A 26,321-nucleotide genomic window follows, 5' to 3' on the forward strand; every position below is an offset into this window, starting at 1 on the left:
ATCTTTGGGAGAACCAATTAAGTTTGTATTCCACTTATCTCCTATAATTTAGGAATAGCGACTGGTTGAAAACTGAACATCTCTATTAATGGAAATTGCTAGGTCAAATTGAAGCGTTCTTTATATTATTAGGGTGTTGGTAAATGGTTTTATATAAACCACCCAAAGAAAAAGGACTCGATTCCAAAGGAGCCAAGGGATGCGAATCCTCTTGTAGCTGTCATAGAACCAAGGAAAACAGAGAAAAGCAAAGGTGAAATGAAATTCTCTAAAGATAACTGGAGAAAGAGCAACTTAGATATGTAAATCCAGTATTTTATGATATGAACATTCAATGAACAGAGGAAATATATGACTCATGAAGTAGCTGTGGTATTTAAGACAGTATGAGAACAAATTAAACTTTTCCTCCTTTCTAGTAGGAACTATATCTCAGGGTAACCACATAGTTTCAGTTCCTGAGGGAAAGCTCTACCTTATACAAAAATGCCAATTAATAATAGAAGGAGTGATAGAATTAGGAAAATGTCATAAACTCAAATTAAAGTACTGGTTCAGGAAAATGATCAAGTGGGTTAAAACTTTTTAGGTGAGTGACTGTTGAAACTGACCATCCTTCTGACACCAAAGTAATGCCACATTGGTTACTTTCTGGTTACAAGAAGAAAAAAGTAACTGTACAGGGAGCAATCAGACTAGTCATCAAGCTAAATTAGTATTTAGCATCACTAAAAATCAGTCAGATGCTCGGTATCTTCTGATACGATGGAATAGGGAACACACAACGACACTTACGAGATAGTCAAGCCAAAAATGTTTGAGTTGAATCCATAACTCCTTAGATAAATATCCAGTGTAAGGATACACAGAGGATAGAGGTGCAAGCTGTAGGATGCTACAAGAAAACAACCAGACAAATCCAGAGGGTGGGACATCCTAACGATAACTGCCTGATCTCGTCAATAAGCCAGTGACCTTAAAAATGAGGAGATTGTGGGGGAGCCAGGGGAATGTGTCAGTGTAAAAAAGACTTAAGGGACGTAACAGCCAAATGCACTGCATCGTCCTGGATCAGATTCAGATTTGGAACAAACATTTGGGGTCAATTGGGAAAATCTGAAAAATGGTCGGACATTGAAATGAAAATTTGCTAGAATAGAAAGATGAAGATTATTATTGGAAAAAAAGCAGATTGCTACCAATAAGTACCATATCTCATTTTCATTGAAAAACGCAAATACTAAATGTATATGTATATGTATGTAGTTAAGTGTATGTATATGCACTTGGATATACATATATACAGAGAAAGATCCAGAAAGAGAAGCACTAAGGGTTTAACATTGATAATCTCCGGGTAGTGGAAACATAATGATTTCATTTTTACAACACTGTATTTTTTAGTTTTCAACAATGTACATAGATTGCTTCTGTAATAATAAAAAGTTATTTTTAAAAATCCCTTTTTGTATAGAAAAGCAATAATGTATTCTGTCTTTTAAGGAAAATAATATTTCCTTTGAAGAAAGCGGGAGCAAAGACTAGAAAACACTTTAGTACCTTTCAAAACACCAAGTACCTGTGGTTAAAAGGACAAATGTTAGATTGTATATTTGGTACTAGAATAAACATTTTTAAAAAATCCATGGAACTGCACAACGCAGTGAACCCTGAGTGAAACCATAAACTATAATTAATAATACAATGATAAAAATATGCTGTCATCAGTTGTAATAAATGCACCACAACAATGCAAGGTGTTAATAATAGGGTGGCATATGGAAACCCTGTATTTTATGCATGATCATTTTATAAACCCACAACTTTTCTAATAAACAAATTTTAAAAACAAAACACCAAGCATCCAAGTACAAAGATTGAATATGTGTAAAGTGTATTATACTTAAGCTGAAACTTGCATTAACTCTCCTTGTCTTGAGTAGAGAGATTTATTTTAGCCTTTTCCACATCTATATAATTGTTTAATCATGGAAACATGATTCAGCTATAGTTCTAAAATATTTTTGTTGTTGATCTAAATTCATTGTTGAGTCTCCCTTGGAGTTTTATATTCCACCACTTTCCATGGGTGCCCAACACTGCGATTTCTCATGACCCTAATTCCTTCTAACTCTTCTCTTTGTTCAGTCTTGCCTTTTTGCATACTCTATTCCATCTCCTTGCTCCTTGCTCCTTTAAGATTCCTTCCATCCCCGCTCCCCATGAGAAGGGATCCAGCCCTCCTTTAAACCTCTTTAGTGCTCAGTTGCATCTGGTTTAAATCCTTTCTCTGCCCCTTATGAGCTATGTGACCTTGAGCAAGTAACTTAAATTCTCTGAGACTCAATTTCCTCATCTGCAAAGTAATGATGATGAACTATATCATATGAGGCTTGACACAAAAAAGGTCATTATTACAATAACTGGTCATCATTATTTGTCCTTGTCTCAAGTCACCTACTTTCTCTTGTAGTAGAATGATTTTTACTTATTCCTCTTTACTAAAAGGATGAAAGTGGCTTGAGAATGGAGACCCAGTCTTACTCATCTTTGTATCCCTAGTTCTATGATACATGTTTCTATTGCTTGGTCTGTAATAGTCCGTTATCTATTCCTGACATTGGCCTCATCCTTTTCCGGGCATGTTTCCTTTCTGCGAAATGGAGGGAGCTACCTGTCAAGCCCATGTAGTTTTTATAAAATCTAAAAAAGATTTTGTATTTTAAAACAGTTAGCACAGTACCTAATAGAGTAGGTGCTCAATAAATGTGGAATCTAAATCTTAAAGCCAGTTTATATTTTTTCAGTCTACTAAGGTTCACAGATGTTTTAAGATAGAGTCTATAAATCAGAATGTAGAGTTCAAGTCTGGCACAGATTTTATAATGCTGTATCTAACAAATACAGTCAAAGCAGCAAACATTTAGATTGGCCTAACCTACTGTTAATGGATTGATGACCTTTAATGGAAAATAGACATAAAAATATTTTCCATACTACCTGTTGTTTAATTATCAATAAAATTCAGTTTTTTTTATATATGGAATTCACAGTTACATTTTATTCTCTATTAAATCTGTAATTGCTATTGTGATAAACATGTTATGACTCCCGGGGAGGAATGTAGACCTGGCATCGTGGGACGGAGAACATCTTCTTGACTAAAAGGGGGATGTGAAAAGAAATGAAATAAGCTTCAGTGGCAGAGAGAATCCAAAAGGAGCCGAGAGGTCACTCTGGTGGGCACTCTTATGCACACTTTAGACAACCCTTTTTAGGTTCTAAAGAATTGGGGTAGCTGGTGGTGGATACCTGAAACTATCAAACTACAACCCAGAACCCATGAATCTCGAAGACAGTTGTATAAAAATGTAGCTTATGAGGGGTGACAATGGGATTGGGAAAGCCATAAGGACCAAACACCACTTTGTCTAGTTTATGGATGGATGTGTAGAAAAGTAGGGGAAGGAAACAAACAGACAAAGGTACCCAGTGTTCTTTTTTACTTCAATTGCTCTTTTTCACTCTAATTATTATTCTTGTTATTTTTGTGTGTGTGCTAATGAAGGTGTCAGGGATTGATTTAGGTGATGAATGTACCACTATGTAATGGTACTGTAAACAATCGAAAGTACGATTTGTTTTGTATGACTGCGTGGTATGTGAATATATCTCAATAAAATGAAGATTAAAAAAAAAATAAAAATAAACGTGTCTACTTCTGCTAAGTGAACTTCTACAATTCGTACTTGTTTTTGAAGATTCCATACTCAACTTGTATACCATTTCTTCTTGAAATTTATTTACATAGCTCATTTGAACACAAAAGCAATGGGAGTGTTACTTGACGACTGCTCTTTTTGTTGTTTTATTAATCAAGTGCCATTGGACTGAGTTTTGATTAATCCAGTCAAATTTAAATTTTGATTGTAAGAAGTCATGGTATTGTAATTTTGAGAGCCTACTCTGTTGTAAGCACTGATTTATTTAAATCATCTCTGATTCTCACAACTGCTCTTTGAGATGAGAAAACCCAAAGTTAAAGCCCGAAGTAAAAATACTAGTAGGTGACAGCTTGAATTCAAACCCAGGTCTGTTTGACTCTTTTTACGATACTGACTAAAAACCATCTATTCTGTATTGCAGCCATATCCAATAGCTGCTATTTTTTGTCTTGTTTTGCTTTGAATAACCTCCTAGCGTTCTTGTGAGTTTCAAATGAAATAAAACAACATACAGGTCTAAGGTATTTTTATTCATTTTGTTTCATTTAATTTTTTTCAACAAAGTTTAAGTTTACAGAAAAATCATTTAGAAAATACAGAATTCCCGTATACCTCCCCATCTAAGGTATTTTTAAATTAGAATATTATTATCTCAAAGTGGAAATTTTCACATAGTAATTTTATTATTTTCATAAGGCCGTGGAACTGTGTCAATAGAAAAGAAAACAATTGGTTCCAGCAGAACCCCAAGATACTAAGTTGGCTCACAGAGAACGTAGGAATGATTCAAAGGACATTTATTAGTAAAATGAAAAATATTACCCAATTCTAGTTCACCGTGTCATTATTAAGTACTCTGTAGAAAGTGCTGTACTTCAACTGCATTTTCATGGGTAATTCACCCACATTAAGTGAATCATATAATACAAATGCTTTGATGCTGGTAGACTTCTAACATGTTTGTTGGCGTTAAGGATAATTGATCTGAACCATTCATTTGAACATTTTTTGGTATTATTTTAATGAGAGAGAGCACAGTGTAGAGCTTTGGACTGGAAATCAAAACACCTGATTTCTGGCTGAAACTCTGCTGCTATCTATCTGGGTAAAACCCGGGGCAAACAATTGCGTTTCTCTGGAACCCATTTTCTCCATATGAAAAACTAAGACGTGAATGTGTAATCTTCCTGGTGTTAAGCTTTGTGAGTTTGTGATCTCAATAGGCCATGTATTTCCTTTTGTATAATCACAGAAAAGGGAAATGGCTTATTTTACATAAACCACACCAAGCTTGCTTTAGGATTTCTGTGGGTTGCAGTCCTTACTGATATGGCCCACCAAGTAGGATGGGCTGCCTAGGAGATCTCTATAAAACTGATCTTGAAAAAACAATTGATAAAATCTGAATCCTGAAGAAAATACATATTTTAGAGATATAGCATTTCCCATATCATAAACGTGGATCAGTTGATAATAGAGCCCATGGTATTTTATTATGCTGGAAACGCAATTACTAGAGAATTTCAGATATTACATGCAAAGACAAGTTAACCTATTTTAGGTGGACTTCTTTTGTTCAAAGATACAGTCATTTGAAAAGCCTTTAGTTGATCCTTAGGAAGTGGTCAGACAGGTTAGGCTCTTTTTCAGTATTACAGGCAATTTAACTTTTAATGGGGAAAAAGGGAAGTTTTCAGTTGATTTTTACTTTTTGAGACTTTTACTATTTCCACACGAAAGTACCTTTCATACTGTCCCCTTAGCAGTCAGAAATGAAAAACTCAGAATTCTAACATGAATATATGATACAGAATTTCCATTAAGCTTTCAATAAAATAATCGTAAACATCTCGACATTAGAACCCAAAAGGACTTTAAGGATTATTTGATTTTGCAGAAAGCTCTCTTTCCTCGTGCTACAGATGGGAAGTGTGGACCCAAAGAAGCGACCCAACTAGTTTGTGGCTGAGCCCAGATAAGAACCTCAAACCGAGGCTTTCTGGCTCCAGTGTCAAGTGTTTTTTCCCATATCCTGCACTGCTCTGGGATCCTGATCAGGATTGTGAATATAAAATATACATCCACTGAAGCCGTTGGCTTCAAGTTAACATCATTTCATTCGGTTAGTATTTAACAATCACAGTGGTATAGTGGTTTAAAATATTAATCTTGTATTGCAAATATGTTTCTTTTTGAAAATCTGAAACAAGATCACAATTTGTGATTAAGGAAGAATGGATTTTGCTATTTAAAAAAAAAATGAGACAGGTGTATTCGGCACTAGCCTTCGTCCGTCTCTTTCTGTGGGAATACCCAGCTTACTGTGTTGGTGATGGCGGAGTTTACTTGTAGGAGACAGGTTATTTGTTCTTCTGAAAGGCTTGGGTCCCACTGGCCACATCACTGCTCCCATGTCGTCTGCCCTTTGACTCTGAATAACTGCTGACCTGGTGCAACCACCCCCAGAAGACAAGGTTCCGAGCCAGCTTCAGTTGCGCTGGTAAAAGGCAGCAGTTCTTTTGGGTAAGGGGAGATGTGTGCTGGAGTAGCCATTCTGGTCGTTAGCAATTATCTGATTTCCTCGGGAGCACTGTAGGGAAATTTAAATCTTTCCCAAACAAGAAGAAAATTGATGTTATTATTGGTCCATGAGTTCTCTCAACTCCTTCTCGAATAAACCACGTGCTATGAATGTGGCAAGCAGCTGCTCTTTCGTCACTCACATCATCAACAAAAGCAATAAACATGTATTTTTATGCCAACTAGGAACACTGTGCTAGACTCCAGAGGTACAGAGAGAAATAAAATATTGTTCTTTCAAGAAGCTCCTTATCTTTTGGAAGGAGCGTAAGATAAGTGTTAGTAATACTCGTAAATGGAGCAACTTTTTAAAATGGGAGTATAGCAAAAGAAAATAATACTGTACATAATATTATATACTGATATATACAAAGTTTACATGAAAGAAAAGAAAGCTATGAAAGCAATATTTAAAATCTAATCTAGAGGATAAAATCCAAATTTAACTTAGGGTTGAAAAGCAAAATTTTAATTAACTTTCAAGAATAACTTAACATAAAAATTTTTAATGTTCTGTTATATTTGATATAAAGCCTTCCAAACACTGAATAATGTTTACCAAAAAAAAAAAAAAAAAACTTCACACAGATATAACACTATAATTCTATTAAGTATAGTTTTTTATGCTTTCGCTGACTTTTTGTTATAGAATCATTCACTTTCATTAGGCCAGGTGCCTTCTCTTAAACGTACAAAAATTTGGGGAGGTTTTTTCTTTTTTTTTTGGCTATTATTCATATTCTTTTGGTCAAAGGCAGATTCCATGAAGTAATATTGAAGACTAAATATTGAAGAGTAGCTGTTTCACGTATCAAACTGTCAAGTTTTTTTCCCATGGTCACGAACCAGGATAGAGTTAAAAAAACTTTCTATCCTCATCTTGAATTCCTAATTATCCCCCTCCTGCATGTGTGGTACTGTATGCATAACCACGTGCCCTTTATATCTCCAGAAGTTCAAGAAGAGATGCTTTCTCAACCTCAATGTCACACAGCTCTCCATCCCTCAGTAGAAGGAGTTAACTTTTGTGCATGGTGCATAAGGAAGGAGAGGCTTTTACCACTCATCCTGAATCCCTGAAATTACCAAAGACTATCCTTCCAGTGGCTTCGTCACAGGATAGTAGCGTTAGAGTTCTGTCTAGAGATGCCCTTGGTAAGGGCGAAAGCTCCAAGACTTTACATTCCAAGGAAATCACTGCATGCTCTTTTATGCATCTCATTATAATACTCCTCCAATTTTTTTTTAAAGTTAAAGATTAGGACACTGGGGGATCTGAAACCCTTACCAGTAGAGATATTCACATGCATGTTAAAACGCACAAATTTTCTGGTGACCACACACTGTCCACTAATAAGAAAGACTTTAGATAAGCAAATACACTACTTCTGATATATATGCATGATAATTGGCATTCAAAGTTAAGTCAATTGAAAGATCACTCTTTTAGCTATATTTGGATAATTTTAATAATATACTGAAATATGAACTCATTCGGGATAGGAAGCTTGGTTTATCAATGTATTTGTTTCCTATTCCTAGAATAATACTGGAATTTAGCAGGCATTTGAAAAATATTGAATGAATGGATGGATGGAGAGATGTAAAATAAATCTTTTCAATATCTAGGGTAGTTAGATACAAATGGGATTGGCTCATTTGATATGGCTCAGTTGATCTCGGTCCATTTTTCTGCCCATGTGAGCAAGTTGTTTCTTAAGTGACCTCATTCTGCTACGTGGTAAGACAAAATATTATAGTAAAGTTTAACATAAAATATGATCAAAGAGTCCACATTGTATTGACATTTTGTGAGTAGCTTGGGATGCTCTGTATATTGTTTGGTTTGTATACTGCCATTTAGTAGGAAATAAGGCTGAAGTTTGCCTTCTAGACACAAACACGTCTTGGAACATTGAGTAGGAGTATCTATCTGTAGGCAGAAAGGAATTTAAATTTTTGTTTTGTTTTATTGAAAAGAAGGAAAGCGTCCTTTGACTTTAATAACTTATTTTGATCTATCCTAAGTTCAACCAAGAATCTTGGATTCAACCACACCCTTAAATATTATGTCACTGTGTCTGGATTACTTTGTAATGTAAGTAAATTTCCCAGCATTGAGAGGGAAGGAACAACTTGTTTATTGAGAATTCACATTAAATATAGATAGAACTGGTCCTGCACAACTGTAATTGCCTCGGCTATTTGGACTGTCAAGAAACTTGCTTTAACTTGCTTTAACCTAATAAAGGGTTGTTTGACTTAAAATAGCAACGAAATTGCCCAACTCCCCATTCTTTTCTGTGCTGTTCAGACCCAGCAGGCATTTTCCCACCAAGCTCCATGATTGGCAGGGAAACGAGCTCCGCGATTGACAGATGAATAGTTACTCAATGTAGATAAACCATATATATATATTCCATTTGGGGAATATTGGGGTAATGTGATAGAGAGTTATTGCCTTCTGAAGCACTGCCCTATGTGGGGGTATCTTTTTAAGTCCACAAGTCACTGCAATTCTCTTAAGGCCACTTATATGACAAGAGGAGAGGAGACCTGCTCCCACATTAGGCGTTTGGCACAGCTAGCATTTCTCCTTGCCAAAAAGGGCAAAGGCCTTGAGCAAGAAGCCAGCTCTTTCCTGATTACAAAACTCACCACAATTCCTCGCCAGCCTAACAGCATCAGTTCTATATTATTTTCTGGTAATGCGCTATTTTTTCACAGAGAGAACTCTGGGTTTTTTTGTTTTTGTTTTTAATTTTGACACGGCATTTATCATTTAAACATCCACTGGTGTTCAAACATCAGTTGATGCAACACTGCCTTATTTGTTATTGATGGATAAACCCGAACGTTTTAAAAATGTAAACCCCAGCAAGTAAAATCTAAGCCATTATCAGGGCCTCATCTTCATTCTCACAACTATTTAATTTTATAGGATTTGGATAGCAGGCAGCGTCATTGTAGGCTATGAAAAGTAGTAAAATGCCTTGCAGATATAACATTTCAGTGGCACGCTGATACCAAATTTAAAAGATGCATGTGTGTTTGAATTCCAAAGTTTTCTTAAGATCATGGGGTTAGCGATTCAACCAGAAGATGGACAGCGAGAAAAAACTTTGTCCACATAAGTTTACCTGGTGTTGCATAACGCAGAGATTTAAAGTTTTCCATTGAAGAAGCAACTGAATATCGAGCCACCTCTTTGCTCTGGTAATTCTCAATACTTTTCCGCCCATGCCCCTCAAAAGACACTTTACATGTGGGTCGCCGGCGAGACGGTGTGGCAATGTTTTCCTTGTAATGTACCAAGTCTTGCCAAAGCAGTGAACAACGTTATGACACAACATTTTGTCACAGCTGGCTCTTTTAACAGTTCAGTGCCTGCCAATTCAGGCCTCGTTCTTTCAGTGTTTATTCCCACCTCTCCCAAATATTTGGAAATTGAGGTCTTGACTCATTGGTGTATTCACATGTCCTGTTACTTCAAGCCTTTTTTTTTTGAACCGATTGGTCCTTTGCAAGAAATAGACAGAATATCAGTGTGAATTTCAGCAAAATCTCTGCTCTATGCCAGTTATGGGAGAGACTCTGGGAAGGTGTCTCATTGACCCAGAAAGAGAATCTTTCACTGGTACACTGTCTCCAAGCACTTCACAAGGTAAAGTCTGTTCCAGAAAGGGCTATTTGGGATAGTTGGGGCATGATGTAAAATTTGTTATTATAGTTATAAACTAAAGAAAACATGTTTTCCAAATTGTGTTTGTTCTAGTACTATTGTGTATGTACTCAGGTTCTTCAATGCTTAGTCCAATGCTCTAATGTTCACTTAGAAAGCATATTCAGAATCTAAAAAAGAAACCTAGACCAATACATATTTTATCCCTGTGCTTGGCTCCTACTTACTGAATTTTAAGCATTAAAGGTGTATTTATATCGAAAAACAATCCTATTCATTTTTATTTCCTGAGATTGTATACATTTCCCAAAAGTACTTCACAGGCTTTTTAAAATATTGAAAGGGTTGCTTTTTCCCCTTTTGGTCTTTTATGTTAGACATCTTTTGTAGCAGTTTTCTTCCCTTTTACAGCACTTTTATCCCTCTTAATGTACTCACGGCACTTGTCTGTTCTACTTTGAAATCTAGATATTTGTGTACATTTTATCTTCCCAAAGAATTGTAAACTCCCAGAGTACAGGGGTCAAATTATATTCTTTTTTATAATTCTTAGGGTACCTAGCATACCATCTAATGCACTGTAAGAGAATAGATTGGGGGGGCCTTGAAGAATATCTATACTAAGCATCTCATTTTACACATGAAAAAAATGAGGTCTCTAAAAGGTTGAATACCTATTGCATGCTAAATAAATGATTAACTATTACTTCTAGCAGTATATGTAAGATTCAAATAGATACCTCCTTTTCCAACATTTCTGTCTTGACCATTGCAAAACATAAGTTCTTTATTTCTACAGCTCCTTCTACTGGAGTTTCTTAGCACCGCTTCTTCTGTTTTGTACTGTCTTGTTTTTATTTCTGTGTATTTGTTTTATTTTTTCCCTTCTCATAGATCCCATGGAAACCAGTATTAACTAGTGTGATCCAGGTTCTATAATACAAATGCTAAAGCATTAAAATTGTCACGATTGTTTAAATGAGTGGCTTTATATTTTAACCTTTTAATTTTTCTGAAAGCCTGGAATTTTAATGTATTCATCACAATTTTTACAAACTTCCAGCTTTTTAAAATTTAAGAAAAACTGTTTCCTGAAATACTGTTTTGTTTTATTACTGTCATTTGACTCATCACATATTTCTGTCATCTGAGCCTCTTAAGTAGGAATTTATTTTCATTATATTATATAAAATTCTGTTATTCTTTTTTCTTTTTTTCTCTTTTGCAAAATGTCCTGGCTATTCGGTGAAATAGATCTTGAGTCAAAATTTGGTAGTTTTGTCTATTTGAAAAGAATATGTCTAGAATGCAGTGTAGCATATCTTTTAGGTTAGCTGGGGGTCAGTACTGTTATGGTAAGGGAAGATTATGTGAATCAAGTTAGTTTTCATTCTGTGCTAATCTCTTATTTTTATGCCTTGTATTTGCCCTGTGTTTAATTTTTTTTCAGTCTCAAATCGCCTCCAAAGGAATAACCCAATACTTTTCATGTTAACTACCATGGTACAGAATAGAGTTATTCACAATTAAAACCCTTCTATTCTGTGTCAGTAATTTAACCCTTGGTCTCATATCATCTCATATGGCCTCTAATTGCTTATTATTTGTAGGTGTTGTTTTTTCTGTTAAAAATATGAGTTCCAAAAGGGCAAAGGCCCACAGTCGTGCCTTCTATTATATTTTGTAGGTCACCAGTAAATACTTACTGGAGGACTGACAATTTCAGCTCCACCCCTGCCAAAACAAACAGACAAACAAACCTGAAAACAAATGGGGGTTATAATCCTCATTAGCTATCTGGGGTCGGCAAAGGTGAAGCTCCCATCCGGAGCTCCGTAGAGATTAGGTGTTTGACCTAGGTGTGGCGGTTAATTTAGACGCTCCTTCTTCCTCGTGATGGCCCAAGTGGTTGTGCAAGTAGCTGGATGCTGCCATGCAAGAACGAGTGGTTCTCTTGGTGTGAATGAGCCAGCTACCCAGCTGTATTAACCCTGTTCATGACTTAAAACTCTCCACCATGCCTAGCCACGATGCCCAAAAAGGACCTCCCTGCTTTTTTCCTGGGCCCCCTCATTCCTGTAACCCGTTCATCTCATTCCGCTCTCTCTTTCCCTCTTGAGCTTTTCAAGCAACCCTACATAACCCCATACCACTCGGCAACCATTTCAGCTCGTGAAAATTGGCAAGATGGAAGGGAAGCGTCCAACTCAAGATGAATATGCCTCCTGCTTTTAGTGCCAGACCGAATCCTGTGTGAATTTTCCAACTTTTAGTTGTTGCACCAGAACGCTGAAAGATGATGACACTCTTTGTCCTTAGCGCCGATTGAGCAATGGGATTAAGCCTTAGAGACACGGCCAGCGCTGTGACAGGAGATCCTTCGAAACGAGAGGCTCTCCTGAGATAGGAGAGTGTGACTGATGGCACTCCCATTTTGTTGGGGAATATTTAAACTGTATCTCCATGACTGCCAGCAACAAAGTTCTTGGGAGTGTTTAGATCAGTGGCCAAAGTTTTCTCCTTTCCAGAAGCCTGAGCTGATAAGGGACCCTTGTAGTGACGGCGTCAGAAATATATTAACAGTTCTGGCTTGGCCACGTCCTTGCGATGTGAATTTGAGCAAGAAACTTATCCTCTCTGGGCCTCGGTTTCTGCCTCTGTGAACAGAAAACACAGAGTTATTGTGAGGATTAAATGAGTTGTGAAAGCACTTTTAAAACTCTAAAAGCCCTCTATAGAATTGGTTTGGCCTTGTAGTAGTAATCACTTGGGGGTAGAAGAGAAGGCTCTGATAGAATATCCTAAATTTGAAGAAATTTAAAGGAATTTGGAAAATCAAAAACTGCAGACTTCTTTATGCACTAAATAAAATAGGTGGCAATTATTTGAGTGAGATGAGCCTTCTGAGTGACCTCCTGTGAGTTTTCGGATAGACACAATCAAACTTAGAGAAAACATTTCTGTGTCTGATTTTTTTTTTTTTTTAATGGAGAAATTACCTTCAACATTCATGAACATTTGTCTATAAAGAGATTGAATTTCCAAAGGTTGAAAACATTCTTTGGGCCTAATGAGGGTGCTGACTGCATGTTTGCTTCTCAGAGAGATTGAAAAACTGTCTTAGATTATAACGCTCCCTATATAATGCACTGGAAGTGCAGAAAAGATTTAGGTTACTGATGCAGGTCTGAATTTTGTAATCTCTCATATGTAATAACAATTCAGGGCCTTTCTCTAGAATTTTACTATTGTCCGTCTTAATTTTTTCCTTCGTTCAGCTCTGGCTTGATCATTTATTTCAAATGTAACTGTTCAAATCTCTTTCCTGATCATCAGGACTTGGTACTTTTCCCCAAACTGTGAATTACAGGAAACGCTCAAAACAAATGCCATTTATGTTAGATGCTTCCAAGAAATACAGTATTTTAAAATTATCTTATTTTCCCCCCAGCCCCCATAAAGAACGCAACTTATCCTGGAAAATGCCTAATCATCTACCTAAATTCGGCTAATTGTTTAGGTCATTTAATGAAAAACAATTTTATACCTCTGGTAGTAGTTGTCATAGATCGTTGCTTTTAATCAGCATTTACACTTAACAACTTTAGTAAGATAACCCTGGAGAAATTCTAAAATCACCATAAACTACGTATTCTTTGGGTCAGAGGAAATTTGAGACTGTAAATATCTTCCCTGTGTGAGATCATCAGAAGTGATACAGTGTGTCTGTTATTTTAACTTCCTTTGGACACTCTTAAGTTTGGCACTCAAGAGGTCATCCAATAAATGCCTCATGTCATCTCCTCATGCTGTATATGTGCAGAATTGTGTGTGATAATGAATCAGACTCATTTGAACGGAACCAAGTTTATGTAAGACTCCATCAGATTTTTTACGGATGCAGTTTTGCACCCTAACTAATTTGGAGACACAGAAATTGCACTCACAGCTGACAGCAACTGCAGTCCAACTCGTGTAACTTCAGAATTAAGATCATGTGGCTGTTTGAGTACACAGTTTTTTAGACCCGTGTAATTTTTATTTGAAAAGGGATTGCCAACAGAAGATCCAGGTTCCCACAAGTAGTGAATGGCACTTGTGGTTTACATTATGAAGTAGCTTTAAAACAATCAAGTGTCAATCACCTACATATGAATTATTCCTCGTTACCTCCTGCCAGGATTTCTGCATGGCCTTTTAGCTGACCTTCTAAGCTAGAAACTCTCTGCCATCCGATCCAATCTGCCAGATAAATGGTCCTAAAAGTTTGTCTTTGTTATCAATCTTCTAATATTTACTGAGCGCCTACTGTATACAAGGCACCATAGCAAACCTTGTAATGTCTAAACACCTTTCCTAGCTTTCAAAGCTCTTTATAATTTGGCTCCCTTGTGTGTATTTTACCTTATTTCTCACCACTCCCCAGATTGGTCTATTCTACTGTATTCAGTGGAATCTCATTTTCCCGAGAATAAGACCAACTCATCTTGCCTCCCAGTCTATCATATCCTGGAATGCCTTTCTGATTCTTGCACCGTTTCAGATCCTGTGTTTCAAGATCGGGTTCAAGTAACCTCTACTCCATGAAGCATTTGCTGACTCCAGTACTGTTCATTGCTCTCCATCTCTTCTAAACCAAAAATGTGAACAGAGTACTTCACTTCTCCCTCCTCCACTGCCTCCACCCTGACCCAGGCTACCATCTCTTGCCCGGATCACTATACACATCTCCTGACAGCTTTTCCTGCCTCTACCCTCACCCCACAACAGCCTCGTCTCAACCCATCGTCCGGAGGGATCATGTTAAACCGTGAGTCAGATCTGCTGCTCTGCTCAAACCCCTGCAGCGACTTCCCAATTCATGTGCCACAAAATCATACCTCTGCCCTCCCCCTACTCCGAGTCAACCTCTCAGATTTTATTTCTCCTTCACTTTTATTTCTCCTTCACCCACGCTGCTCCAGCCACACCAGTCTTCTCTTCCTCCCATGCTCCAGACTTGCTCTTGCACCTGCCCGGATCCCCAGATCCCTGGATCCCTGGATCACTAGATCGCTCTTCCTCTGGTATCCTCTTGGTTAACTCTCTCAGCTCCTTCTAATCTTTGCCCAAATCTTAGTTCCTAATCAGGACCATCTGACCACCCTATTTAATGCTGCAGTCTACCCTCCCTCCTGTCCTTCCTCCCTGCTCTACGTTTTCTTATTTATAAAGCATTTATCATCGTCTAATGTACCATATAATTTTCTTATTTAATATAGTTACTGTTTGTTGTCTGCATCATCCTACTAGAATATTGACCCCACTAAGGCACAGATCTTTCTCTATTTTGCTCACTCACTGATAGATCCCCAATGCCTACAACAGTTCTTAGGGAACTGTGATGCTCATTGATACTTGTTAAATGAAAGAATAAGCTCCTATAACGCTTATCAGCTATATCACACAGTTTAGCTCTTAATTAGAGATTACTGGTATTATTTTCTCTTTTATGTTTCCTAAGCCAAATAATATTGTCACCAAGGACAAGATTTATGTTTACTCTTCTTTATTCCACAAATGTCTAACGTCTAATAGATAACCATTAAGTTCTTGTTGATTTATTAATAATATCAAGCTGATTTCCTCCTGTACCTCAGAAAGATCCTGAGGGAGAGGTGTATGTTTAGTAAATAAAAACAAAAGTATAAAGTTTAGTGTATGCTAAATATTATTGTAAAACCAGTGCCATTCCGAACAAATCAACAGGACTCTAGGTGCCACAAACCAGGTACAAATGTTTGGAATTACCTATTATTTAGAGTTATTTGCACCATTAGGACTATTAATTTGAATTTCCACTCTGTGAATTATCCAAATCCCTGGCTTCTCCTGTAAGTCCTCCCACCTTTTGATGTTTCTGGTATTCATTGAGACTTACTGGCTAGCAGTGCTAAGAAAAGAAAAGTAACTTATTTGATTGAATAGCTAATATCCAACCATTTAACACTTAATACAGTGCCTACTGTGTAGTAGATACCTAATAAATATTGGAAGTTTCTCACCCTTAAGATGTAAGTTACCAGTTTGGGATAATACAGGTTTTCATTGTCCATGCTATCAAAAGTTTTCTATTACCATGGTTAGTTAAACTTACTGTTTACTCTCATTCAATCTTTACTTTAGTGTTTTTTCTTTTGTTTTTGTTTTTTTTTTCAGAGTTTTTCAGAACATTTAGATCTCATCTGATAGATACATATTATTAATGATCGTTCCAGAAGAAAGAAACCAAATACAATTATTTGTTTTGGCAAAGAGCCAAGGGCAAAACTAAGTAAAAAAACAGGAGTCCTAATATCTTTTACATGATCCAGATATGTAAATGCTATTGCTTCCCTTTTTCTTTTAACTAAGTTTCTTCTTGGGGAAAAAGTAAAATATTCATTGATGTTATTATTTTATAAGCTTTGCATTAGCAATTAAATATTTTAATATAAGATAATTGAACTTTGGTCTTACACTTTATCCAAAACTCTGCCTTTACTTTAGTTGTTAAGGTTATAGACCTTTTATGTAGATTGTCTGAGTAAGTTTGCTTAGTTGATTAAAGCGTGTTGCTAATAAGAGCCAGAAGTGTGAGTTTCACCTAGGTATGGCCATATCTACATAGAAATGAACTCGTTTTCCATTGATACACCCACCACTCTAGTCAGAATTACTCACGACACAAACAGCTGACACAGGAAAAACCCATCTGATTTTCAAGGCTATGTCCTATACAAAACCTAATCATCTGTGATATGAAACATTTAGTTATTATTTCATAAGCAATCTCAGATTATATAAGGGGCATGCTGGACGATAGGAACAAGTACCTTTTCTTTGGAATATCTATATCAGCAGCGATTCAAATCCTAATCATTCCACTGGGCCCACATAATTCAAAACCACCTCTACCATGAAGCTATCCCTGATTATTTTTGGAATGCACTGGTCTCTTTTTATTTCTACAACACTTATCTAGCTAAACTTCCTTATGCTGTTGAACTTATCTTTCATCTTTGTAAGCTTTTCAAGGTTAAGAACTACAGTATAAATTAATTTCCTATGAGGCCTGGTTTTGGAACATGTGCTCAGTTTAAGATATTGAGAAAGAAAAATGCCAAAGAAAACATGAAACAAGAAAGGGTATAGGAAGAGATACACAGTAGTAAAACATAATAACTTTTCTGAAAAGCAGGATTTATAAAAGACTATTGATACCCAGAAAACTTAAATAATTGGCATCAAGTTAGAAAACACAGGTAGTTTATTAAGACTAATTTTAATATTATTTTATAACTTCTGAGTTGGACAACTCTAAAGAATGTGAGAATCCTTTTAACACAAACGGAAGGGTTTTTGTTTCCTTATTTGGTTGGTCTCCATGTTTCTTTCCATCACCCCTCCCCCAGCCCCTGAACTTTATGGAACATTTTTGTCCTAACCTTTTCATTAACATATAGTCTACATAGAGCAAAGTGCCCAAGTAGTAAGTGTATGTAGCTTGATGAATTTTCACAAATGAACAAATGCGTGTAATTCACAACCAGTGCTCCGGAAGCCCCCGACTCTTGATTTCTTACCCATAGATTTAGTCTTGCCTATTTTTGCATTTTTGATAAATAGAATTATATACTGTTTACTCTTTTGCATCTGGCTTCTTTTGCTCAGCATTTGTTTGGGTGATTAATCATTTTGTTGAATATCATTGTAGTTCATTCATTCTTGTCACTCTATCGTGTCTTTGTGTGAAAATACCACAATATATTTATCTGTTCTACTGTTGACATTTGGGTTGTTTCCGGTATTGCAAATAATGCTGCTATGAACATAACTGTAAAAGGGTTTTGGTGAACAAGTGTACACATTTCTATTTGAAATATACTTGGACCAGAGGGTATGTTCAGCTTTAGTAGATACTGCCAAGCTTTTTGCACGTGGTTGTGGCAACTTACACTTGAACAGTAGTTCATTAAATGTTCCATTTGCCCTACATCTTCCCCAACACTTGGCATTTTCTGGCTTTTCATTTTAGTCATTCTGGTGGGCATGTAGTGATATCATATTATAATTTTAATTTCCTTTCCCCTGACGACTAATAAGTTCATAAACTTTTAAAAATTTTTTGTCCATTTGGCAATCCTTTGACATGAAGTGGCTTTTGCCCATTTTTCTGTTGAGTACTTTATATATTCTGGATATGAGTTCTAAAGCATACTTTGTCAGATGCATGTATTGCAGATATCTTCTCTGTGGGTTACTTTTTTATTCCCTTAGTAGACAAGTTTTTAATCTTAATCCAATTACTTGACTTTTTATTTTATGGTAAGTCCTGTTGAAGAATTCTTTGCCAACTCCAAGTTTGACAAAGTATTCTCCTAATTTTTATTTCGAAAGCTTTTTTGTTTTAATATTTCACATTGAGACCTATAGTCCACTTGGAACTGATTTTTGTGTATGGTATAAGTTAGGAGTCAATTCATTTGTTTTCCATATGAATATCCAGTTGACCTACTAAATTTATCTAGAAGATCAGTCTTTCCCCACTATACTGTGGGGACATTTTCCTCATAAGCTAGGAATCTATATATGTGTGGGATTGATTCTAACTTGCTCTTCTGCTGCATTATTCTATTTTTCTGTCTTTGTATCAATTATATTATTGTGTTAATTACTGTGGCTTTATAATAGGCCTTGATATTCGGTAGTTTAAGTCCTCCAGCTTTGTTCTTCTTCTTCAAGATTGCCGTGAATGTTCTTGGCTCCTTGATTTTACATACAAATTTTAGACTCAGCATGTCAGTGCCCCCTGAAAAATATGTTGGGATTTTGATTAGAATTGTGTTGAATCTGTAGATTAATTTGGAGAGAAATTGACATATTTACAATATTGAGTCTTCCAATCCATGAACATTGTGTATCTTTCCATTTATTTAGGTAGTCTTTAATTTTTTTCAATAATGTCACTTAGTTTTCGGTAAAGAAGTCTTGCACATATTTTGTTAGGTGTTTTCCCTAGGTATTTGATGGTTTTGGTGCTGTTGTAAAAATAATTTGATTTCTTATTTGTTGCTGATGTATAGAAAAACAATTGATTTTAACATTAAATTCAGCAACTTCGCAAATTTTTCAGTTAATTCTAGTAGTTTCTGTAGGTTATTTATTTATTTATTTACGTGATCATGTCATCTGTGTGTAATGTTTGTTTTATTTCTTCTTTTCCACTCCTCATGTCTTTTTTTTTAACTCGTACTCCATTGGATAGGATTGCCAGTACACTGTTGACTAGAAGTGGTGGTAACTGTAATTCTTATCTCGTTCCTGATCTTGGGAGGAAAGCTTTAAATATTTCACCATTAAATATGATGACTACTCTAGGTTTTAGGTTTTGTTTGTTTGGTTAGTAGATGTTCTTTATCAGATTAATGAAATTTCCCTTCTTCCTTGTTAAGAATTTAGTGTTTTTAAATCACAAATGAGTGTTGAGTTGTATCAAATACATTCATATAGGATATTTTTGATAATGCTGTAATAGCTCAGGAGGGAGATTTAAAATATGTAAAGATTTTCACTGTGGATATTTTAATATCACATGATAATGATAATGTGTGTCAAGATAAAATATAGTATAGCTACTGAAAATCCACAAATCAGTCCATAACCACCAGTGATACGGCCATATCTGTTTTGATACTTTTGGTCTCAGTGTTTGTTTAGCTTAAGACTATTGTCTTCTCTTCAAGAGTTCCTTACACAGTAAGTTGAAAGCAAAAAGAGTAAACAAATGCATAGTGTATCCCATCATTTTGCCAGACTAAACAGCTCTTTGAATAAGACAGTGGAATTCTCCTCTGTCATAATCCCAGGCTATCAGAGGTGCTTCCGTTGTAAAGTATTACTTACAATCACTACCCACCGTGTCTTTCCTGGTTGCAAGAGGTCATTTACAGTGTTTGAGAGGTGGGAAAAGCAAGGCATACATCTCGGCAGATCTTTGGTGGCTCCCTCATTTCTGAGTGGTTACGAACTGTCTGAAGCATTCCTTTTGTTCTCTTCTTTCCCGCTCACTCTCCCCCATTTTCACCTCCCAACACTGCAAAGCCAGAACCAAAATGTGAAGAGGGAGCTGGGGGTGGGGGTGGGGGTGGTGAAACATTCTAGTTCCTTTTTCTGACTTCAAGCATCATTCTTCACTTGCTCCAAATGGGTGCTAGGCAAAGTCACCTTATGTATATGCTGCTAGTTTTAGCAGAAGACTCTTTAAATTGGTTTGACCACAATGGGAAAGATGATGTTTCTCCAGCTAAGGAAGCAGAAGAAATGTTGGTATATATTAGGGCATTTTCCTGTAATCTTTCTTGCCTCCTGAAACTTCAGGACTGGATTCAGCAAGCTGTCTGAATAAGATGTGACCCTTACAAGAGGGATGTGGACTTCAAAAAAGCATTAAAAAAACGAACACGGTCTTCTCTAAAGCTGATGATACCCTTTGTTGATCTGAATTTGAAATTTTGCTTTAAGACCTTGTAGCTCATTATGAGGAAATGTGCATTTACAGTACATGTTGGAATGTTTCAACATCCACCAAGCCCAGGTTTCTCAGTATCAATGGAAAATCAAACCACAGAAGCCTTGCTTTTGGTTTTTAATCTAGTCTAAGTAGACAACAGATGAAAATATATTTTCTTATATTGAAGAAACAAATGCCACACCAAAGAATTCCTTTTTAATTCTTTTCTTAATTAACAGTGCCCAAAATAAGGGACAACACAGTTTCTGTGTTCTGAGAAAGTAGACTTGAATTTAAACCACAGCTCCAACATTATTAGCTGCATGACATTGGGCAAGTTGCTTAACCCCTATATGTCTCATTTTTTTTAATCTGTTAAGTGATGATAATAATTGATTATAACTCACAGGACTGTTAGGAAAGTTAAATTACATATGTAATGGGTTTAAAGTACAGTGCTTGAAAATTGCTGGCTATTATAATTAAATTGCAGTTCTGCTAATGGTATTCCAAAGTGTTTTTCCTCCTTTACTAATCAGAACCCATGATACCAGTGAAGGAAAAGAAATCTATTGTTAGAATTTATTTTTTAAATGCCTGAGGCAGAGAGGCAGCTGTCTGTTGATCAATTCCAAAAATATTTTTTGATTTTCCTTTGTTTTGCTTGAAATTACATTAAAATGTGTCCAAATTGTCAGGATTATTGCATGATAATTCCTTTCCAGAGAACTAAGAAACATGCAAGGAATGTATTTACTCCCTGTATTAGCTGAAATTGCAAGAAAATAATACTATTAAAAGATACTTTAACTTAATTTTTTATCAAAGTAATAGTTTTAGACTATGTAATCATCTAAAAAGTCAAATAGTGTAAAGCTTTTAATGAAGAACGGCAGTCTTCTGTCCCACTCCTTCCCATATCTGATTCCCACTCTTGAGAGACAGTAATTTGTAACTCTTTTAAACATTTCTTCTGGCATTTACCTCCACATCTTTAAATAGCATGCTTGTTCAGTTCTTTTTTTCTTTTTTTATTGTATTTGTTACCCATTGACCTACTGTAGAAGGTGAGACTTTGACCCTCTTACCACCATGCCCCCCTCCCCAAATACTTTTTCACCTCCCATTTTCACAGTAGAGTTACTTGTAATTTTGGATGAAATCAGTTTTCCATGATTACTTTGTAATAACTATGAAAGTGTCACTTACAGTTGAGCCAGGTATTATACTTTTATTCTATTTCCTTTCCTGTATAGCAATTTGTTTTCCTGGAATTACTAATTGTGTTTTTTTTTTTTTTTTTAATTTCCACTTAGTAATTGCTCATTTTTGGTGTTCCTTTCTGTATAGTCATAAATCGTTCATTCCCAAACCCTCTTACAGTATAATAAAAGACTCCTCTCCAAGTGGTCAAACATGCCAGGTAATCTAAAATTTCTTGGGTTTTTTATTCTCCAACTCCTCTGGGCTGCTCTGGGGTTTTTCTCCTCAGGGTTCATTTCCCTTCCCTCTTGTGTTTCCGTCTTTCTTTCTTGGATCCCAGGTTTTCCTCTGACCTTGTCCTTGTGGAGAACTCTGGGTAAGAGCACATGCCAGGTAAATTGTTTGAAATCTATTTTTGAATATATGTCTTTATTCTGCTCTCATGTTTGGTTGATATTTCGGCTGAGTAAGAAATTCTAATATGGGAGTCATTTTTTCTCTGCATTTTGAAGACATTGCCCTAATTGTTTTCTAGTTTTGAGTGTTGCTGTTGAGAAGATCAATGTCATCTGATTCCTGATCTTTTACATGGGACTTTTTTCCCCTTTCTGGAAGTAGTTAGGATAATCTCTATAGAAAGGGCATTAATCTTTATGGTGACTCCTTTCTTTATGGTTTAAGTAAGCAATCCTGTCTTGCTTGGGTTTTGCTGTTTATGAGCCAATATGAATCTTTGGACTTGGTCATTCTAAAGTTAAGGAAAAGCTGAGGGACAACTTAATACCACTTCTCAGGTCTAAATGGTAAAGGACAAGCATGGGGAGGATGAAAACTACATTTTCCATCTGTATTGGAAATAGGAGAGGAAAAAAAAGGTGTTCCCAAATTCTAACACAGATCGGATCATCATTTCATGAACCATATTGTATCAAATAGTAAACTCAAAAGCTGCGTACTGTCCCCTTCCCTCTCTTTTGGATATTCTTACTAATCATTAGCATATTTGTCTAAGTCTTGTAGTAAACTTATTCAACCCTGCTTAACTCAGATTTCCCAAATTTATTTGACCACCAAATATTTTTTTTTCACTATTTCTTTTTAAAGGGACATCATTAGTATATGTACAACAGTGTTGGGGAAATGCCACATAAGACATGGCCTTTCCTGGCTCCAAAGAGCTATTAAGTTTTGGAATGAGTAACCAAGAGAGACCGTGGGCTCTCCTTTTCCAGAGGACTTTAAGACAGGACATCTGTTTTAGGCGTAGTCCCTTTTGAACAATAGGACTTTGTTGCCACTTCTTCCTCTTCCTGTCCCCTGGAGGTAGCGTTGGAGGCTTTTAGCATTTAGCCCACCTTTTCTATGACTTTAGTGCTCAGATTACTAATAAGTACAGAAAATACTACTTGTGATAACTACATTGGTTGAGAACTTATTAAGTGTAAGGCCGTGTTCTGAGTGCTTTACATATATTATGTATTTTAATCCTCAAGCTACTTTCTGTGGTAGGCAGTGTGCTGTTATTTTACAGATGGAGAAATTAGGATAAAGAGATAATGGGGATAAAGAGATCACAAAATTGGCAAGCAACTGGGCAGGATTTGAACCCAGGCCATCTGACCCCATCCTGGCTCTCATCCTTCATCACTGATTATTGTTCAAAACAGCAGCCTGCACAAACTACCAGACAAACAAATAAATAAAACATGTACACCTGCATTAATTCTGTGAAGATTTGGACTCAGGCAATGCTCAGTTTTTTAGACCATTCAATTAGTCAAAACTCCCATTCCCCAAACCTTTTGATGAATTCAGAGTTGATTTTTGTTAGACGCGAATTCTGTCCCTGATTTATTTCTTCTGCATTTCCTTCTGTTGTAATTTGTCAAAAAGTACCTCTCATGCGTCTGTTTTCCTTCTTAAATTTGATGTCATTCTTTTATATTATTTATTTACGACCAAAAAATTTTGGCTCTGTGAAAACTGACATGACTTACAAGTCCCTTTTCCACCATCTCCACGTAAAGGAATAACTTCTAATGCAGTGCAGAGAATGCTAGCTAGAAGACAGAAAACCGAGTTCTAATTCAGTCAGCCTTTAACTGTGATCGGCAAATCAGTTTACTTGGAACTCCGATTATCTCAGAACGGCCTTTTCCGCTCTGCTGTTTCAGATTGATTTTGATGCCTGCATGTCAGCCATCCTGATAGGAGCCAAATTAGAAAATCCCCGGGTCAGATTTGCACTGCATGATGATTTGCATGACTCAGAAAGGAGGACCTGGAGAAATAAGTTGGTGCCACACTTATAAATACCACGATAATAAACCAAAGCAAGTTAGAAGAGACTGAAAAATCAGTGTCTGCCTCTTGAAGGTGACTTCCAACGAGGCTACCAAGTTTCAGAGAATCTGTGCAGGGCTTTTCCTGGCACAAATTCCTGGACCCTGGCTTAACACATTTCTCTAATAAAGCTTTTATTTGGGAATCATTCTTCATAGTACATGCCTGCCCCCCCGCCATGAACCTGGTACATGGTAGGTGTTGAATGAATGTTTGTTGAAATTAAGAGTTATTTATTACTGTGGAACTGAATGATCAGGAAGAGGTTATTTGGTGTGTGTTTTTTTTTTGTTATTTTTTTGTTTCTAATCAGCATTCAGTTTAGAAGGTTAAGTATGCAGGCTATTACGAAGTTAGATGGTCTGCGTTCATAACTCTGCTCTACCACTGTACCACAGGGCATTCTTAGGCGAGTCGCTTGCTTCCATTATCTGCGCCGCAGTTTCCTTTTCTTTAGGGAGAATTGTAAGTATGTCTGCCTCATAGGATTGTGGTAAGGAATGAAGGAGGCAGTCCAAGCACAGTATCTGTCCCAATACCTAACAGCAATTTACGCTTCGATCAATGTTAGCTAATGTAATTATTGAAGAGATGCAACATTTCCTCAGCTATTGCAATAGAAGTTTTTCTTTTCTTTTCATAAGAGAAAAACACAAAACCCCAAAGGTAGACTGTCTAGTTCTCGCACACGCTTCTCTAATTTGGCATCTTTTCTGAGCCACTTCCATACCCCCAAGTAATGATGCCTTGTCCTATTAGAGAGGCTATTTTTGCATGAAATTGGTGGTATTTTTGTTTGCACTGGATTGTACCTTGGAGTATTGTGAAAATTCTGCTTGTTGACTATCAAGGAGCTGAAAGCCAAGTTTGAAGATCTGAGATATGTGGCACATGTCCTTCCTTGCGAGGTCTGCTTAAAAAAAGACACTTGCTGCTCGAAACACACAAACGGTTGTGAAATCCATGGATATATCTGTAGCAACACAACTCTGTCACCCAGTTGGAAAGTTAAGGCACTGTTTCTTATTCCTGAGAGGGGCTGTTGTTCATGCAAGTATTTTGTACATTTGTTCTTTCATGGGTAATTGCACGGAGTAACAGAAAACACTTACTCGACTTACAGTTTTGGCAGGAACGGTAGCTTATGTTTTCTAGAGACGAAATTGGAAGCAGGCTCCCTGGATCCATCTTGAAGTCAAAATAAAATAAAATATCTAGGAAATCACTGTGCCTCCCAGTAATTATGGCCCATGAAGTAATATTGTTTAGGTCAAGGCGTCCCAGAAATAAGAGGCAAGGGAAGAGGGCAAGGGGAAAGGGAAAATGTGTATTTGGGCTGTGTGTTTTTATCGGGATAAAGCGGCAAGCTGTTTTTCTTTTTCACTTTGTCCTTCCTACTAAGAAAAGAAAAAGTCTTTATAGGACCCTAATCTTCCTCCTATAATCATCAAAAGAGAGAAACTGAGTATATATTGTTGGGAGAGGGGTTATAGCATAAATTGTATTTTACTTATGATATGGAAGATTAGCATCTCTTCTTAGGAGGCTTAAATCTTAGCAAAACAAAACCATTGAGAAAGTCTCTTTATTTTTCCATTTTTCTCAGTAAAGTGAAAACTCATGTACTCTTCTCTATTCGAGTGGCAAACATTTAGTGAACCACTATGGTGCCTAAAAGACCTAAGAAAAACAGAATAGTAAGACATCGTCCCTTTGCTGCAGAACTTGAAATTGAATAGTGGAGATACGTATCCAAATAATGATGTATCAGAATTAAAGAGAGGTACAAAGGGTTGTGGGAGCACAGACAATGGAGAGTCTTTTTGAAGTTGGAGAATTCACGGGAGGCTTCATGGAGAAAGTGGCATATAGACTGGGCTTTGAAAGACAAAGTGGGGATGAGGCAAGAAAGGGGATGTTTCAACCCCAGGAAACACCATGGACAAAGACCAGCAGACTAGAAAAAGCAGTGCATGTTTAACCTGGGAAAATAGTAGGCTATGCCTAAGAAGAAATGCTCAGGATGGAAGTGAGGTCCAGCAGAAGCAGCAGAAAATAAGACTAGAAAAGTAAGTTAGGGCTGTGTCATGCAGGGACTTGAATGACAAGCTGAGATGTTTTCATTTTTCGTAATGTCTGGCTTTTCCATCAGTAAGCCTTTAATAGTAGAGTACGGTAAAAACATACATTCATTTGGCCATGAACTGTACTACAAGCCCAGAATTTTGGGGGCTTTTCCTATTATGTCTTAAAAAGT

The 26,321-nt window shown here is 36.5% G+C and overlaps 1 protein-coding gene across 6 annotated transcripts in view; it reads left to right on the forward strand.

Moving 5' to 3' along the window:
• Window positions 1–26,321, forward strand: part of PPARG (peroxisome proliferator activated receptor gamma) — a 123,983-nt gene that overhangs the window by 43,423 nt on the left and 54,239 nt on the right. For 2 of the 6 annotated variants that reach the window (XM_037802264.1, XM_037802275.1), the window contains one exon: window positions 14,531–14,797. The exons of the other annotated variants lie outside the window; for them this stretch is intronic. In XM_037802264.1, the coding sequence (XP_037658192.1) occupies window positions 14,788–14,797 (10 nt within the window). In that variant the 5' untranslated portion in view covers window positions 14,531–14,787. The remainder of the gene's footprint in view (window positions 1–14,530; window positions 14,798–26,321) is intronic. 6 annotated transcript variants of the gene reach the window in all.

This window comes from Choloepus didactylus, chromosome 1, assembly GCF_015220235.1.
Source record: "Choloepus didactylus isolate mChoDid1 chromosome 1, mChoDid1.pri, whole genome shotgun sequence".
Taxonomy (NCBI): Eukaryota; Metazoa; Chordata; class Mammalia; order Pilosa; family Megalonychidae; genus Choloepus; species Choloepus didactylus.